This window comes from Lithobates pipiens, unplaced genomic scaffold, assembly GCF_037356315.1.
Source record: "Lithobates pipiens isolate NorthernLeopardFrog02 unplaced genomic scaffold, aLitPip1_a1.2 Scaffold_22, whole genome shotgun sequence".
NCBI lineage: Eukaryota > Metazoa > Chordata > Amphibia > Anura > Ranidae > Lithobates > Lithobates pipiens.
In genome coordinates this window covers 123,302,322-123,318,508 of record NW_027507784.1, presented here as the reverse complement: position 1 = coordinate 123,318,508, position 16,187 = coordinate 123,302,322, and the positions used below count along the sequence as shown (strand labels likewise).

At 41.0% G+C, this 16,187-nt stretch overlaps 1 protein-coding gene across 4 annotated transcripts in view; it reads right to left on the bottom strand.

The window, feature by feature from the left end:
• The window catches only part of HDAC4 (histone deacetylase 4), a 406,345-nt gene that overhangs the window by 113,842 nt on the left and 276,316 nt on the right, over positions 1-16,187 (bottom strand). For all 4 annotated transcript variants that reach the window (XM_077448198.1, XM_077448199.1, XM_077448200.1 and 1 more), the window contains 2 exons: positions 13,008-13,117; positions 12,810-12,926 (listed from right to left, as the gene is read on the bottom strand). In XM_077448198.1, coding sequence (XP_077304324.1) covers positions 12,810-12,926; positions 13,008-13,117 — 227 coding nt within the window. The remainder of the gene's footprint in view (positions 1-12,809; positions 12,927-13,007; positions 13,118-16,187) is intronic.

Below are 16,187 nucleotides of genomic sequence, written 5' to 3'. Positions count from 1 at the left end.
AACAGTATTGGTCACATGATCTTTACATGTGTTTTATGCAGCTAGCTTCAGGTAATTGGACACTGGCAAAAAAAATGTAATCTGAGGGATATTCCCTATATACCCCTCCCACTCCCAACTAGCTTCAGTTTTTTGGTCCATGCCTTTAAAGGTTTTTTCCTTTTTATTATGAGCAGTTTTGGGTTTAGGGCTCTGTATATGCACAGCCTGGTTAGCTTTCTGAGCAACTTTAATCACTTAAATACTGGGCACTTTCATCCCCATCCTGCCTAGGCCAAGTTTCAGCTTTCAGTGCTATCGCACTTTGAATGACATTTGCTTATAACACATTGATGTCATAATAGTAGTAATATATTCACATGAGCAGGATCAGAACAATTGACAGGGGGAAATTTGTACTCAAAATACAAGATGTACAGGACAAGCCACTTTTCTTCAAAGATCTGTTGGTTCTTATATCTAATATTTTACAACTAGAAAACACAGGAATTTCTACTTACCTGTAAATTCCATATCTTGGAGTACAGTATAGGACGCAGGCAATATATTCAAACACTATGGGTTATAGGCTTGTACCTTCAGGTAACTGTACACTGGCAAGCTTTTGAGGATATGCCCCACTGGGACACCTCCCTTATAACATTACCCACACCATGAGTAGTCCGTTTTTTGCAAGCAATGCAGAGTAAACCAATGACATGAAGGGAGGTGGCCTATGTCCTGTACTATACTCCAATAAATTTATAGCAATTCAAAATTCCTCTTATACAATACAGGACATGGGCAATATTTTCATACACCATACTACATCCTCAAGAAATGAATACGAAGGGTAGGCAACGTCAGGGGTCAAAAAACCCAAGATCAGTGTGCCGCTGTGAGAACTTTGTGGCCAAGAGCTGTATCCGCAACAGACTGAATGTCCACCTGGTAAAACTTTGATAAAGTATGAACAGAAGACCATGACGTGGCCTTACACAGTTGAGCTACTGAGGCTTGGTGCTGAAAAACCCAGGAAACCACTATAGATCTGGTAGACTGAGCAAGTAAGAGTGCAAAAGTAGTATTTTTGCTTAAAGCGGAGTTCCACCCAAAACTGGAACTTCCCCCTTAAGGAGTCCCTACCCCCTGATACGCCACATTTGGAATGGGCGGCCGCATCGCTGGACTGTGGGACAGGTGAATGTGTGTTTAATTAAAAGTCAGCAACTACACTTTGTAGTTGCCGACTTTTAACAAACTGAAAAACAAGTGGAACTCTGCTTTAACAGTGTAAGCTCTTGTAATCAAGTTCCTTAACCACCGTGCAATGGTGAATTTTGAAGGTCCCAAGGAGAGAACATGAAAAGCTGAAGAGCTAACCTGTAGAAGTGCATCACCCACTCAAAGGCCTGGACCATTTGACTCGTCTTGTGGACATTTTTCTGAGGGGGAGATGAATCTTTAACCGCTTCCTAACCAAACAGTGCATTTATACTGCGGCAGGTTGGCTCCCCTGCGTGAGCCGTCGTAGCTAAACAATGGCTCGCAGGGTCGGGATAGCAGGCGCGCGCGCACGCCCGCCAGGAGTGCTGGTGCTCGTGGCTGACAGTCACAATGACCGCCGGCCATGAGCGATTGTGAGCAGGAGAGACAGAACAGGGACGAGTGTGCGTCAGTCCCATCCCCCTTCGGTTAGAATCACCTCCCAGGGAACACAGTTAACCCCTTGATCGCCCCCTAGTGTTAACCCCTTCAATTACATTTTTATTAATGCCAATGGTCCCAAAAATGTGTCAAAATTATCCGATGTGTCCGCCATAATGTCGCAGTCATGATAAAAATTGTAGATCGCTGCCATTACAAGTAAAAAAATTAAAAAATAACTAAAAATGCTATAAATCTATCTCCTATTTTGTAGACGCTATAACTTTTGCGCAAACCAATATATGCTTATTGTGTTTTTTTTTTTTTACCAAAAAAATGTAGAAGAATACATATCAGCCTAAACTGAGGAAAACTTTTTTTTATATATTTTGGGGGATATTTATTATAGCAAAAAGTAAAAAAATAATGTGTTTTTTCCAAAATTGACACTCTTTTTGTTTATAGTGAAATATAAAAACCACAGAGGCGATCAAATACCACCAAAAGAAAGCTATTTGTGGGGGGAAAAAAAAGGACCTCAATTTTGTTTGGGTACAATGTCGCACGACTGTGCAATTGTCAGTTAAAGCAACGCAGTGCTGAATCGCAAAAAGTGCTCTGGTCAGGAAGGGGGGTAAATTCTTCCGGGGCTGAAGTGGTTAAGGAGATAGTCATCTAGATCAGTGGTTCTCAACCTCAGTCCTCAAGTACTCCCAACAAGCTATGTTTACAGGTTTTCCTTTATCTTGCACAGGTGCTTTAAATCAGTCAATGGCTTGGTAATTTGGACAGCTATTTTATCTAAGAGAAATTACCAAAACATGGCCTGTTGGGGGTACTCGGGGACTGAGGGCGAGAACCACTGATATAGATAACCTTTGACTTGGATGCCCTAAGTTATTAGAAGGGCAAACAAGGGTGCCAAAACCATTGTGAACACCCTGGGAGATGAGGATAGGCAGAAAGGCAGAGCAATAAACTGGAACAGAAGAGAGAGAGACCAGCTCAAATTATGTGGTATACTAAAACATAAATATTTATTGTAATTAAAAATAGCTGATGCACTCACAAAAATATTGTGAGGCATGGCATAACATGACCACAGGGGGGTGAACCACACACAAGTAGCTAGAGGAACTAGTACTTGTAAAAAGCTTCAGTGCTGCAGAAGCTGGAACCGTCAAGCTACACGGAGGGAGATGCTGCTGGTCAATATAAGCCCACCCACCTGGAAGATATCCCTGTGGAATAGTGCCCCTAACTGCATTGTATAGTGCATGGGTACTCTTGACTAACATATCAATATTCTTATATTTGTGATTAGAGACAACACTTTGTGGGTTACTAATGTATCACCCGTTATTTCATAAATTTTTATATTTACATTTTTTTTCCAATATTGAATGTGGGTTTTTCGCTATTGAGCTCTGTTTCTATCTACACTAGGTATTTGTGATGTGCACTCTGTAGTGTTTTTACTGGTTTGAGTACAACAAACTGGAAGCATTACAAACTATGTATGTAATGTTAAAGGGATGTCCCCAGATGGCGTGTATTACTGACCTTGCAAATTCCATGTGTAACTTTGGCATTTTAGGAAAATTGTTGAAAGATTTGAAGTCCAGAATAGGACGAAAACATCACCTGGGCTTTGGTGACGTGAACAGGTGAATCCTATAAAACTGCATTGTGGTGGTACTGGCAGTGATGGAAGGCTTGCCCATAGCACAGATAATGATCTGAGGTGCATGTCATTAATACTGCCACCAAAGGTTCTATCTAAACGGGACACTGGCTCATTGCTGACCGATCTACAGTGTTTCTGTGTCCCTGTTGCCTGTTCCTGTGATTGATTCCCGTTAATGACCTGTTTTGGTTCTGATCACAATTGAACGCCACATACCTTGACCTCGGCTTGTGTTCTGATTATCCTTCTGCCTGCCACCTATGCCTGATCTGCCCATCTGCTACCAACCCAGCATGCCTGGACTCGCATCTTGCCTCATTCTGTTTAACCAAATGCTTTCTGACCGATGCGCTGTCTACTTGGTCTATGCCAGCCGGCTCTGCTCCTGCAACCTGTCATCTGCCAGCCAAGTGTTTGCAAGCCTGCTGCATCTGCCCACCATCAGCTGTCCCTGTCATCTGCCTCATCCTTGGAGAAGAACTGGCTATCTACCTGCTGTTCATCTTACAGGAGCTCATACCTCTCTGCACTCTCATGGCCACTGTCTCACTAGCAGTGTTCCCAGAGCCAGAACTATAAGAGGCCTCCTTTTTCACGGCAGGCTCTACAACCAGGTACGTGACACTGGCACAACCACTCACTGAGACAAAAGGTGGTTCAGGCGATTCTGCAAATTCAACTGTCCTTGGGCTGATTTTGACTGGATTTGAAAGAAGAAAGTGGTGAGGTGGTAGTCTTAACCATATTGTACCCCTTGGAAACAACAAATTGAACCTACAGGTCTGGAACATCTGTGACCCAGAGAGAGGTAAACAGAAGTAATGGATAAGATAAAAACACTTAACTTTAGAGCAAATTTTACAAGGGCGAGGGATGCTCTCCAGGACTGGGAGGGAATATTATCAATGGACACAGAACAGAAATGGGAATTCTTCAAAGTGACTGTATGTAAACTCACTGCAAAGTATATTCCCATTGGCAGTAAGTTTAAAAGGCCTAGAAATAAAACCTGTGTGGCTCAAAGCCAAAGTTAAAATGGCTATATATAATGAAAAAAGAGCTTTTAAAAAATATAAAATTGAAAGAACGATATCATGGTTTAAATGTTACAAAGAATATAACAGAATATGTACAAAGCAAATCAAGGATGCAAAAATTCAAAACGAACAACAGATTGCAAAAGATAGTAGGACAAACCCCTAACAATTCTTAAAATATATCAATAGTAAAAAGATCAGATCTGAGCATGTAGGCCCTTTACAAAATAATCTAGAGTGGGTGACTGGGGACAAAGAGAAGGCAAACGTATTAAATACTTTCTTCAGCTCTGTGTATACAAAGGAGCATTGGGGAGCTCATGACCATAAAGGGAGTGGTAGTGACACAGCCCCTAATGATCCACAATGGCTCAAAAGTGACATGGTCCAGAAAAATTTTGACAGAATAAAGGTGGATAAAGCACCTGGACCAGATGGCATCCACCCACGGATCCTAAAAGAATTGAGCTCTGTCATTTCATGGGCATTGTTTCTAATATTTAGGGACTCGTTAATGACTGGAGTGGTTCCACTGGATTGGCGCAGGGCTAATGTGGTGCCCATATTTAAAAATGGATCAAAGTCTTTACTATGTAACTATAGACATGTTGGTTTAACTTCTATAGGCAGGAAGATACTGCAGAGTTTAATAAGATACCACATAGACAGGTTCTTGCTGGAAAAAAATATTTTAAGCAACAGACAGCATGGATTCAAGAAAAACAGAAGATGTCAAACAAACCCGATTTCTTTTTATGAGGTAAGTAAAACCTTGGACAGAGGAGTGGCTGTGGATGTGGTATACTTGGAAATTGCAAAAGCGTTTGACACAGATCCCCCCACACGGCTCATGTGTAAGGTAAAGGCTACAGGCTTCGAAAGATCAATTTGTAAATGGATAGAAAACTGGCTAAAAGACAGAATTTAGAGAGTAGAAGTTAATGATTCTTACTCTGAATGGTTTAAGGTTATCAGTGGTGTACCCCAAGGTTCAGTGCTGGGATCCTTACTTGTTAATATCTTTATAAATGATATAGGGTCTGGGATTAAAAGTAACAGTTCTGTCTTTGCAAGTGCCACTAAGCTATGCAGTGGAATAACATCCTTATAGGATGTCTCCAATTTGTCGTCTAATTGGTCAACTAAGGGGCAAATAAGGTTTAATGTTGATAAATGTCTGCACTCGGGGGCTAAGAATGCATTCATCATACATACTAGGGGGAGTATAACTGGGGGAATCAATGGTGGAGAAGGATCTGGAGGTTTTGATAGATCATAAGCTTAATAATATCATGCAATGCCAAGCTGTGGTTTCCAAAAAGAGCAAAGTCCATTCTTGTATTGAGAGGTATGGACTCCAAAGAAAGATATCATTTTGCCCCTGTACAAATCATTAGCAAGACCTCATCTGGAATATGCAGTTCAGTTTTGGGGACCGGTTCTCAAAAACGATAATCGGGGGAAACTGGAGAAAGTGCAGAGAAGGGCAACCAAACTGATAAGAGGCATTAGAGAGCTCAGCTATAAGGAAAGATTAGAGCAACTGAATGTATTCCCTCTTGAGAAGATTAAGGGGGGGATATGATCAAAATGTATAAATACATAAGTGATCCATATAGTGAATTTGATTGCATTATTCACTTTAAGGTTATCACAGAGGACAAGAGGGCACTCTCTGTCTAGAGGAAAAAAGATTTCATTTCCAAATATGGAAAGGTTTCTTCACAGCAAGAGCTGTGAAAATGCAGAATAGACTCCCTCCAGAGGTGGTTTTGGCAAGCTCAGTAGATTGCTTTTAAAAAGGCCTGGATTCTTTCCTAAATGTACAGAATATAACTGGGCACTAACATTTATAGGTAGGTATTAGACCATGCTTTTCTGGGGTTTTTGCATTTTTCTGGATCAACTGTGGGTATAGGTTTGTGTATATGGGATTGTATTTTTTTTTTGGTTGAACGCGATGGACTTTTGTCTTTTTACAACCTGTAACTAAGTCCCACACTCTCAGGAGCGAGGGCAAGTGTTCATTGTGAAGAGGGCATTAGGGAAGGCTTGATAGCTTTTGTGGGACAATCTTTGTGTTGAAAGGGAAGGTTGAACTTAGATTTTGAATTTGAAGTCTGGTTAGACAGGAACTTTCGTTAAAGGAGAAGTACAGCCAAAGCTTTGGCTGGACTTCTATGGATCACAGGAGTGCAATCTGCTTTGCACTCCTGTGACCCGTTTCCAGCAGTGACTGAAGTCCACTCTCTGCTTACATTATGGATATCAGTTCAGGCACCACGTCATCCCGACAATGGGACTGCAAGCTACCTGGACCAACACCCTGCTCAGCCTCTAAGCGAGCCGCTGAGAGACTGCGCCTCCACCCCTTCCACAGCTCAGCGCTCCAATGAGCAAGGAGGGAGAAGAGCAGAGAGCTGTGACCGACAGTCAACAGCTCTCTGCTTGTGGAGCTGTCAGAACTGAGCGATCAGCAACGTTCGTTCTCTTGGTTCTCAGTGCAGAGGCCCTGGGGGACAAATGCAGCATCAGACCAATGCTGCATCCTCTGAGTTAAGTAGCATTCTAAAAAAAAAAAATACAAACCCATACTTTAAGAGCTAGTGGTTGCTGAAGAGGTTGTTTTTGGAACCTTAAGCTGTGTAAAACCTTCCCATTTGTGAGCTCATTAATAAATTGGTCAATTGCCCCACCAGACATCTTCCTTGGAAGCACATATGTGGCAGGTGCCTTTTTCAGGCAGCTTCAACTTTCTACGCTTTAAGCAATATGATTCTGTACATGTGAATGGTGGTTAGAGCCATTCTGAACATTTGTCTCGTGACATGTTCTATGGCATCCACACAAAAAAGCAGAGCAGAAGACAATTGATATAATTGCTCTGTAACAGTACAGATCTGAAATACAGCACGATCATGTTGGTTGTTCATACTCCTAGTCCAGTTAGCTGCAGCTTGACATACTGAAATTGCAGTGAAAGATGGTAGCAGGATTAAGCCTGCCAGGGTAAAGCCAGCTTTTAGGAGCATCTCAATTCTGCAGAATCTTTGAAAGTAAAAACATTGTCAATAGTTACAATGAGATGTTTGGAAATAGCCCACTTCTTTGCAAACTATTTTTCCACTGGATATAGTTCAGCAAACTTTTTTTTTTGGGGGGGGGGGGGGTGAAAACCCTTTCAGGAGTGGCCCAATCATCATAGACTGTACGTTCTACCTGTTCATGAGCAGGCAAAATAAAAATTGGCATGTGGCAGTGCTGGAGGTCAGGCAAGACTTGGTGGGGGAGAACCCGCTTAGAAACGGATATTCAGTAATAAAAAACAAAAAAAAAAAACAGGCCGTTTCTTCGCTGGTCTTTGGGTCACTTTTGGGTCCCTGGCGCCACCATGTTGACTGTCACAATGTAAAATAAATACTAAAGTATTTCTAAATGTGGTCATATATACTTCAATTTGATTGTACAGAGTTTGTACAATCGCAATAAAACCCCCAAAACAGAGCAATGGGCGGACAAACTTATACAGTCCAATCAAATTCTATACAATCGTCCAGGCCCTTTAATTATTTAGCTGTTGGTAGATGCAAAGGAAACTTCAAAATCAATCAGGTTGTATATTGTATGGTCAATGCTATACAAACATGCTTAACCCAAATCCAGACGTATAAAAATTAAGAACAATACAGTATTTATAATAAAAGGTGTAGGGCTGCAACTGATTATTTTCATAATCGATTAGTTGGCTGATTGTTCTATTAATCGTATAATAACCTTAAAATAAGTGTGGTGTATAATTTAGTCAATATGTAAAGTTAAAAAAAAAAAAAAATTTTTTTTCTTCAAATATCTATATGCAGTGGTAAATATAAAGAACCAGCTATATGGTTAGGGAGCAAAATCTCTAATCCTCTCTGAGAATGACAGACAGAAGAGATATACTGTGCATTCTGTATATACTATTAGAGATTGAATCTGGTATATATCATCAGGCTTAGAGATCAAAATATGCAGATTTTCAGACAGAGCTAATATATATCCAGACTCCATTGTCATAGGCAGGAGGCTTAAGGGAAAAAAAAAAAAAATAGCTGCGCCTGCTGTCTCTAACGCTGGCCATACAAAAACAATGTCTTCACTCCAATAAACTTTCATTTTAAGAATGTTCGCTCGATTTTTTTAATCGTTCGTGTGGTCAAATCGACTTTCATTTTCGATCATAGTTACAGGAAAGTTCGAATAGAAAACTCATTAGTCAAAGGAAATTTCAGACAGTGTATGTGGTTTTCTTTTGGAAATTACATTCATCTTAAAACTAAACGTTAAAAGCACGTGCAATTTTCTAAACGACATTCTTTCATTCAGCGAATGTATAACGATTTTTCGTATGAATATTCTTGTTCGAAATGCGATACGTGTATGGCCAGCATAAGGCTCGGTTCACACCTATGCCGTTTTCTTTTGATCAGTTTCTGCAGTGCTGTTGTCTGTGCGCTTTGTACTTTTACAAACAAGATTTTGCTGCGATTTGCATTTTGCATTCTGTGTTTTTTTTTTTGGCCAATTTGTTGTTGGGCAGATTAACCACTTGCTGACTAGCTGCCACAGTTTTACTGCGGCAGAATGGCACGGTTGGGCGAAATGACATTATATAACCCTGTGGTCACTAGGGGAGTGCTGCTCGCCCCCAGAGCTGATGCGAGTGCCCGGCGGTCGCAATCACTGCCTGGCCCCTGTGATCGCTGGTGACACACTGAGAACCAGGATCTGTGTGTGTAAACAGTTTCTGGTTCTCTGAGGGGTGAAGAGACTGATAGTCTGTTCATACAAAGTATGAACAATCTGTAATTTCCCCTAGACGTTCTCCACCGCCCCTTCAGTTAGAACACACACAGTGAACACAGTTAACCCTTTCATCGCACCATAGTGGTTAACCCCTTCCCTGCCAGTGAAATTTTTACAGCAATCAATGCATTTTTATAGCACTGATCGCTGTATAAATGCCAATGGTCCCAAAAATGTGTCAAAAGTGTCTTACGTGTCACCATAATGTCACAGTCCTGATAAAAAAAAATTGAAAAAAAAAAGGCCATAGTACTATCCCCTATTGTGTAGATGCTATTTTGCGTAAACCAATCAATATATATGCTTATATACAATATATAAAAAAGCGGCGCTATTTTTAGAGCTGCTTTACTGTTTTCAGCCGGTATTCGGGCGCTAGCCTGCTCCCCCAAAACCACTGTTAGACCTTGTTGCTCCTTGTGAATGACACAAGAATCCCTGCAAGATGCTATTACTTGCATTGTGACAACCACTAGGAATGGAAGGATATCTGTCTGGCATTTTCACATGAGCACCACTGTAAACTTGAAAATACAGTACTCTGCAACAGGGCAGACTGGCACTTTTCCTTTCCTAGCACCAGTAACTGAGCAAGTCCTACTGTGTCGATGTTCTGTGAGGAAAACGTAGCAGCTAGCACAATTATAGTTATAGTCCACACTGGAGCAATGCAGAGCAGTTCTTGGTTCCTTTATCATATACACACACACAGCTACCCACAAGTCCGCTCACCAGCCTGCCAAGACTTTCTCAGGAAACTCCCAGGAGCTAGCCCACTAATACACTATTGACTGTGGGCTCTTAGGAGTAGAGTAGCAAGGTGATCCTAAGTCAGACGATCGAAATGTATGGTATCCCACCCACTGACTGGCACTACTGGGAGAACTTTGCAGATGCCCTGATGATATTACAGAATCGAACAAAATAAAATACATGAAAAAAAGGAGCATGGGAACAGCACTCTTTTTGGATACCGAACAGGGGATAATTTAATTTGGATACATTATTTCAAAATCAATACGTGTGTAAGACATCATAAGAAAATACATTCTGGATTGGATACTCATGTAACATTCAGTATACTTCAATCCCAAGTAATGTGCTTTGTGAATACCTTGACATCATGCCAGGGACCACACAAAACTGGCTGGGTGGTCATTTATTATTTACGTTTGTTATAGCTCTCTGCCATCAAGTCACAAAGCTTTTAAGCTTCTACATGATCAGGCTGTCCAATGGATTGATATGAGCCCATTCTGTGCATCCACTCTAACATTCAAGCTGTGGTGGTTGTATTCGGTCAGTAAATCACTATCCAGCTATATCATACACACCCCATTTAATATGCCAATATCTACAAATCCAATATCTGAGATTTTTCTTTGCATGCATTGTAAACATTTTTAAACATCTGAAAAAAGTTTGATCAGAACTCCAGACAAAAAAATAAAAATCTGACGTTAGACACTCCACAACAGAGCACAGAGCTGAGTGTAATCTGACACACAGGATTCCCAGTCTCACTGGGAAACATGCATATTTGAGGCTGCCCATTACTTTCTGTGTGCCAGAGATGAGGTGGACCTTTACCATGGACTGAGGCAAGTATACTTTGTTATTTTTAATTTTAAGTCTCCATGCACACTGGAGCTCAAAAAAGGCAGTTTATTGGAGTTTGGGCGTTTTTTTTTAAAGCCCATAAACTCCACTCTATGTTAGCCTATGTATCCATGCACACATGGATGTTTTTTAGCTTCAATGAGCAGTGGAGTTTATGGGCTTTTTTCTGAACGCCAGAAATTTGCGTTTAAAGTGCCGTTTTTCACCGGCAAAAAATGACAAACGCTGATAAACGCGCATAAACGCTCATAAACACGCGTTAATTAGTGTTTGGCATTCTATTTTTTCAATGCATTGTGGGAGTTTGGAATGCACTGTGGGATTTTTGGAGTGTCCTCTGTATTTTTATTAAAAACGCCCATAAACGCGAACGCTAATAAACGCTAGTACAAAATGCTGTTAAAAGCAGGTTTTTCAACCAGCGTTTTCTGCCAGCAATCTGGCATCCAGAAAAAACTTTGAGCTTCAGTGTGCATGGAGCCTAAAGATATACGACCACTTAAAGAAATTCTGATTTTACGGTAACATTTACAAAAGTTGAAATATGGATTGATTAGTAGAGTACACAGAAGACAAGTAAGTAAAATTACACATGGTTAAATATATTTTGTTCATTCAAGCAAAAAAGAAAGACAAATATAGGGACTTCAGGGGTGCTCATAGGTATATATCATATGAGCAAGAGCAAACAGTATCCAGTTGTAGTATACAAACAAATCATATTTCTAAGTCATAAAAAAAATGTTTAAATAAACAGTGTTGTACAACACATCCATCAGATCTATACATGTAACCTCAGTTAATCATATTACTCGATACAATTACTGTTCAAAATTTCAACAATGGGATATTAGAAATTCTGCTAATTTCTCAGAGCATGTCTGCTTCTTCAGGAGATAGGAGGTTACGGATTTGCACATTCAATTATATAAAAATATATGACCTATAAGACAGAAGTCCGGAGAAAGCATTTGTGGAGGACTGCATGGGACAAATAAGAAAGTAGCTTACCCACATTGCTTAAACCAATCCCTGTGAGTGTCCTATGATAAATGGTCTTCGAGGATATATTTGGACTCCCCAAGATAGTCTAGCTGACCATTAGCTGGCGAGATCCTGTCCCTTGGAATAACTAGGGTGGCCCCAGAATCTTTTAACTGGCAGCTTTTTTTATTTTTTATTAAGGATTATTAATTAATATGAATTTAATGTATACTACATGTGGTCAGTATTTGCTCTTGATTGTATGATATTCCCTATTAGCACCCCTAAAACTACTAAATTTGTTTGTTGTTTTGTATGTATTAGGATGTTGCTGCACTGTAGTTAGCAGAATAATGTTCCTTATATACAATACATATTTTATGCAACAGACTATATTTTGTATAATGTATATGATTTTAGAGTAGGAATTGCACTATAACTTAATCTGTCCCAATTTGGGAAGACCATACTGTATAGTGCCTATAATATATGAGTTGCCATTAACGTACCTGGTAAAATCCCAAGATGTATCTGTATATGCACCCCAACAATAAGATTATTTTATTAACTCCCTTTTGGTCTGTTAAAAGCACAACAAAAATATGACAATTTGTTTTCGCTCTGCCTGTACTTATTTATCAGTTAGTATTGTTCACAACTCTCTGTAAAAATACATGACATATCTTCACTATTTTTATAGAGATGAGGAGAGAAGATGTGTTCTGCAGTCCTGTCACAGGGGGGCAACGCTACTCCTCTATAAAGTATGGTGAGTGAATACTGTCGCCCTAGCACACGAATTGTGTTAATGTTAGGATCACCAGGTAAAAAACAAAAAGCCAGATAAATTAAAACTAAACAGCCACCACACCTAAGAAATTGTAAAACATAATTTTTGTTTCTGGTTCCTAGATTTAACATATACTTTAATTTATTTGATCCAAATGTTTACATGTAGAGTGCTATTCAACACTTCATTTGCGAAGAGCAGAATGTGTGAAGATACGTACATTAGAAGATCCAGTGGCAGGCAGTCCCAGAGTTATGTTGGGTAAAGAGGGTGAGGTATATAGAGGGAGCTGGGTCACAGAACCCTCCCTGTTCATCAATCTATGAGCCAGAGCAGCCTAAAAAAATACAAATAATAATCAATAATAATACACCTGCATATGAAGATTTTCCCATGCAACACCCAAAGCGAAAAATACCTCTGCCTGGATGCCCAAACTACCAGCAATGCCATTCTCAGTGGTAATGTTGCTTGAGCTGTTGTTGGGGGAACTAGGGCCAGAACCAGGTGCACTATTGCAAGCAGAATCTAAAAGAAAACACAAAATAAAATGAATATTACCAGGAAGAATTTAGTTGTGGATAATTTGCTTTAAAAGGAACCTGTCTAATTAAAAATATGGGAGCTTCCACTTATTAGCTTCTTTTGAAGTTGCAAGCTCTGTAACACTGTACCACTCCAGACATTTCCACAGGTACCCCCACTCCACGGGGTCAAAGGCTTTTGCCATGTTTAAGGTTACTACTACCCCTGCCTCCATATTTGTGGCTTGCAGGTTAATAAACAATTTGCGTAGGTTGAAGGATGTATTACGACCCAGCATGGATACTGCCTGGTCGACATGTATTAGAGAAAGGATAATTTTGTTCAATCTAAGTGATAGTACCTTGGAAAGGATTTTAATGTCTACTTGGAGTAGGGAGATGGGGCAATATGATTCCAGATATCCCGGATCTTTCCCCTGTTTGGGAATGAGCACTATTACTGCCTCTCTCATGGACAGTGGTAAGGAAAAGTTTTCGAAGAGGTGGTTATATAGCATGAGTAGCTTTGGAGTAAGAAATTCACTGAACTGGGAGTAAAACTCGATTGCCAGGCCGTCCGAGCCAGGGGATTTGGATTTGGCAAAACTGGCCATAGCCGAGGCCATTTCGTCTGTGGTGAGGGGTGGCTCAAGAAAATCAATCTGGTCAGTCGTCAGTTGGGGGAGGGTGATACTATGAAGGAAGGCGGTTCTCTGGTCAGTTGGGTCTTTTGTCGTTTTGTATAGATCTATCTGTAAAGAAGTCTCTCAATCTAGTTGTTACACCACGCAGATCTGTGATCTGTTGTCCCCTTGGTCCATGCAGGGTGATGACCACTGGGGGTCTATCTTCACTGTGTACCAGATAGGCCAACAGCTTACACGCATTTTCCCCATGCTCAAAAATGTTTTGCTTTGTGAAAAACAGCTTTTGCCTGGCCTTTGTAAACTGAAATTGGGTTGCTACTCTAGATTGCATTTTGAGTCGGACTGCTATCTCTGGAGTAGGGTTAGTGGCGTATTCCCATTCTGTGAAGGTTAGTTCCGCTACCGACCTATCAAAGATATCTGCTGATTTCGTCTTAATTGCATTTATGTGGGAGGCGAGGGTCATGCATGCGTACATTTTGAAAGAGTCCCAAACCGCTGAAATAGAGGCAATTTGCTCGTCTGCTGCAAAGTATTCCTTCCATAGGTTCGGGAGCTTATCGTCCGGCAGCAGGGACAGCCAAAACGGGTTCAAGCGCCAAGGCTTTGGGAGTTTACCGACGGGAATACTCAATGATGTCCAGTATGGGCTGTGATCAGATAACAATCTTGGGCAAAAGGCCATTTCTAATATCCGTGGCGTTAGGGTTCTAGATACAAGAATAAAGTCAATGCGGGACATGGAGTTGTGGGAAGGTGAAAAGCAGGAGAAAGTCTTTTTAAGGGGGAATTTGTAGTGCCAAGTGTCAATTAAGTGGAAAGTGGAGATCAGTTTAGAGAATTTTGTCTCCCTGGTATCCGTATCTGTCCCCTGTGAAGTCTGTAATCTATCCAATGCTGGCCACAGGGTGGTGGTAAAGTCTCCCATCCAGATCACTGGTATTGTGGGGTGGGGGGTCATAAGGGCGAGTCCCTCCATAATCACGGTCATACTAAATGGAGGAGGTATATAAAAAGCCATGAGGAGAAAGTGTTCACCATATAGTTTGGCATGGAGAAACACATATCTGCCCTGTGGTTCAGTAATTATTTCACATAGCTCGAAGTGTACCGATTTGCCAATTAATATTGAGACACCTCTAGCGTGGGTAGTGTTGTGGGCGGTGGAGGGCTAGCTGAAGCCTCCCTTCTATATGTGTTTCTACCAATGCCACTACATCTGCTCTTTAAGAATGAAATGGCTGCCGAACGTTTAATTTTCTCATGCAGGAATTTTATAGATGTCATCGTATATCATATGAAAAATAACCCCTCACAAGGATGTCCCCTTTATGATCACCCATTAAAGATTCATGCACTGCCCAGAACATGAGTAGCATTAGAACCTGCCATAGATCGTGCCATGCATGTGGTAACCAATTAGGACATGTACCTGTTATGATCTCCTCTTGTAATAACACTTGTTCAGTTATTTTCTAAAAATCTAAGTGTAGAACATTCCCCTCCCCCCTCCCTGCCCTACACCCACCCCAACATGTGGGGGCATTATCCCTCAACAGTTGTGAAATACCACCCAAGAATCCCATCTTGTAAACATGTGAAAAAAGGGCAAAAAAACAGGAAGGATAAAAAGGAGAAGAAAAAGGCTGCAAAAATTCAGCCCCTGGGTACATCTAAGGCATCTGTTAATGCATATTAGCGCTAGGTGATTGATAGTCACATGGCTGTGAAAGTTGTTAGGAGGAGCTAGTGCCAAGTTCCAGTTACTTCTGTAGTTCTGGCGATGGTGAGCGCCAGGGATTAGTGGAGCTAAACCTTGGTGCGTCTTAAGGTCTAGTGGAAAATACAATGTATAATAGAACTGAGGTACATTAAACACCATATAGGGCACCTCTTCAACCAATATACATTTTCCCATAGTCTGTTCCGGAGACACGATATGCCCGATGAAAAATTGCAAAAACAACTGTTTAACAACCCCCTCCCTGCCTTACACCCACCCCAACTTGTGCAGGCATGATCCCTTAACTCTGAGCTTCCATCTGGGAAAAAAAAGTAACTTCATATATAAGGAGAAGATGAGGAACAGTTTTAGCCACTGGGTCAAATAGTGGTTCTGAGCCAGCACGCCCCAATTCCTCTGTTGGTCTACATAGTAACAGTTCCCAGTGGTTAGTGGGGCGTAAATTCGCTGCACTATGCATGTAGCTTGTAGGACCAGCACACTTCCACAGCTCCGTGTGGCAGATAAGTGTAGGAGTAATAAGAAAGGGCTCCCATGAGGGGAGCAATGATATAAATGAAGTCCACTCAAAGTATCCAAAAGAATAAAGAGAATTTTTTTTTCCCAATGCTCTGGATGTCACAGAGAGGATTGCGTATTAGCAGTTGTGGTGGTGGGGTCAGTAGAGGTGCCGGGTTCCACCT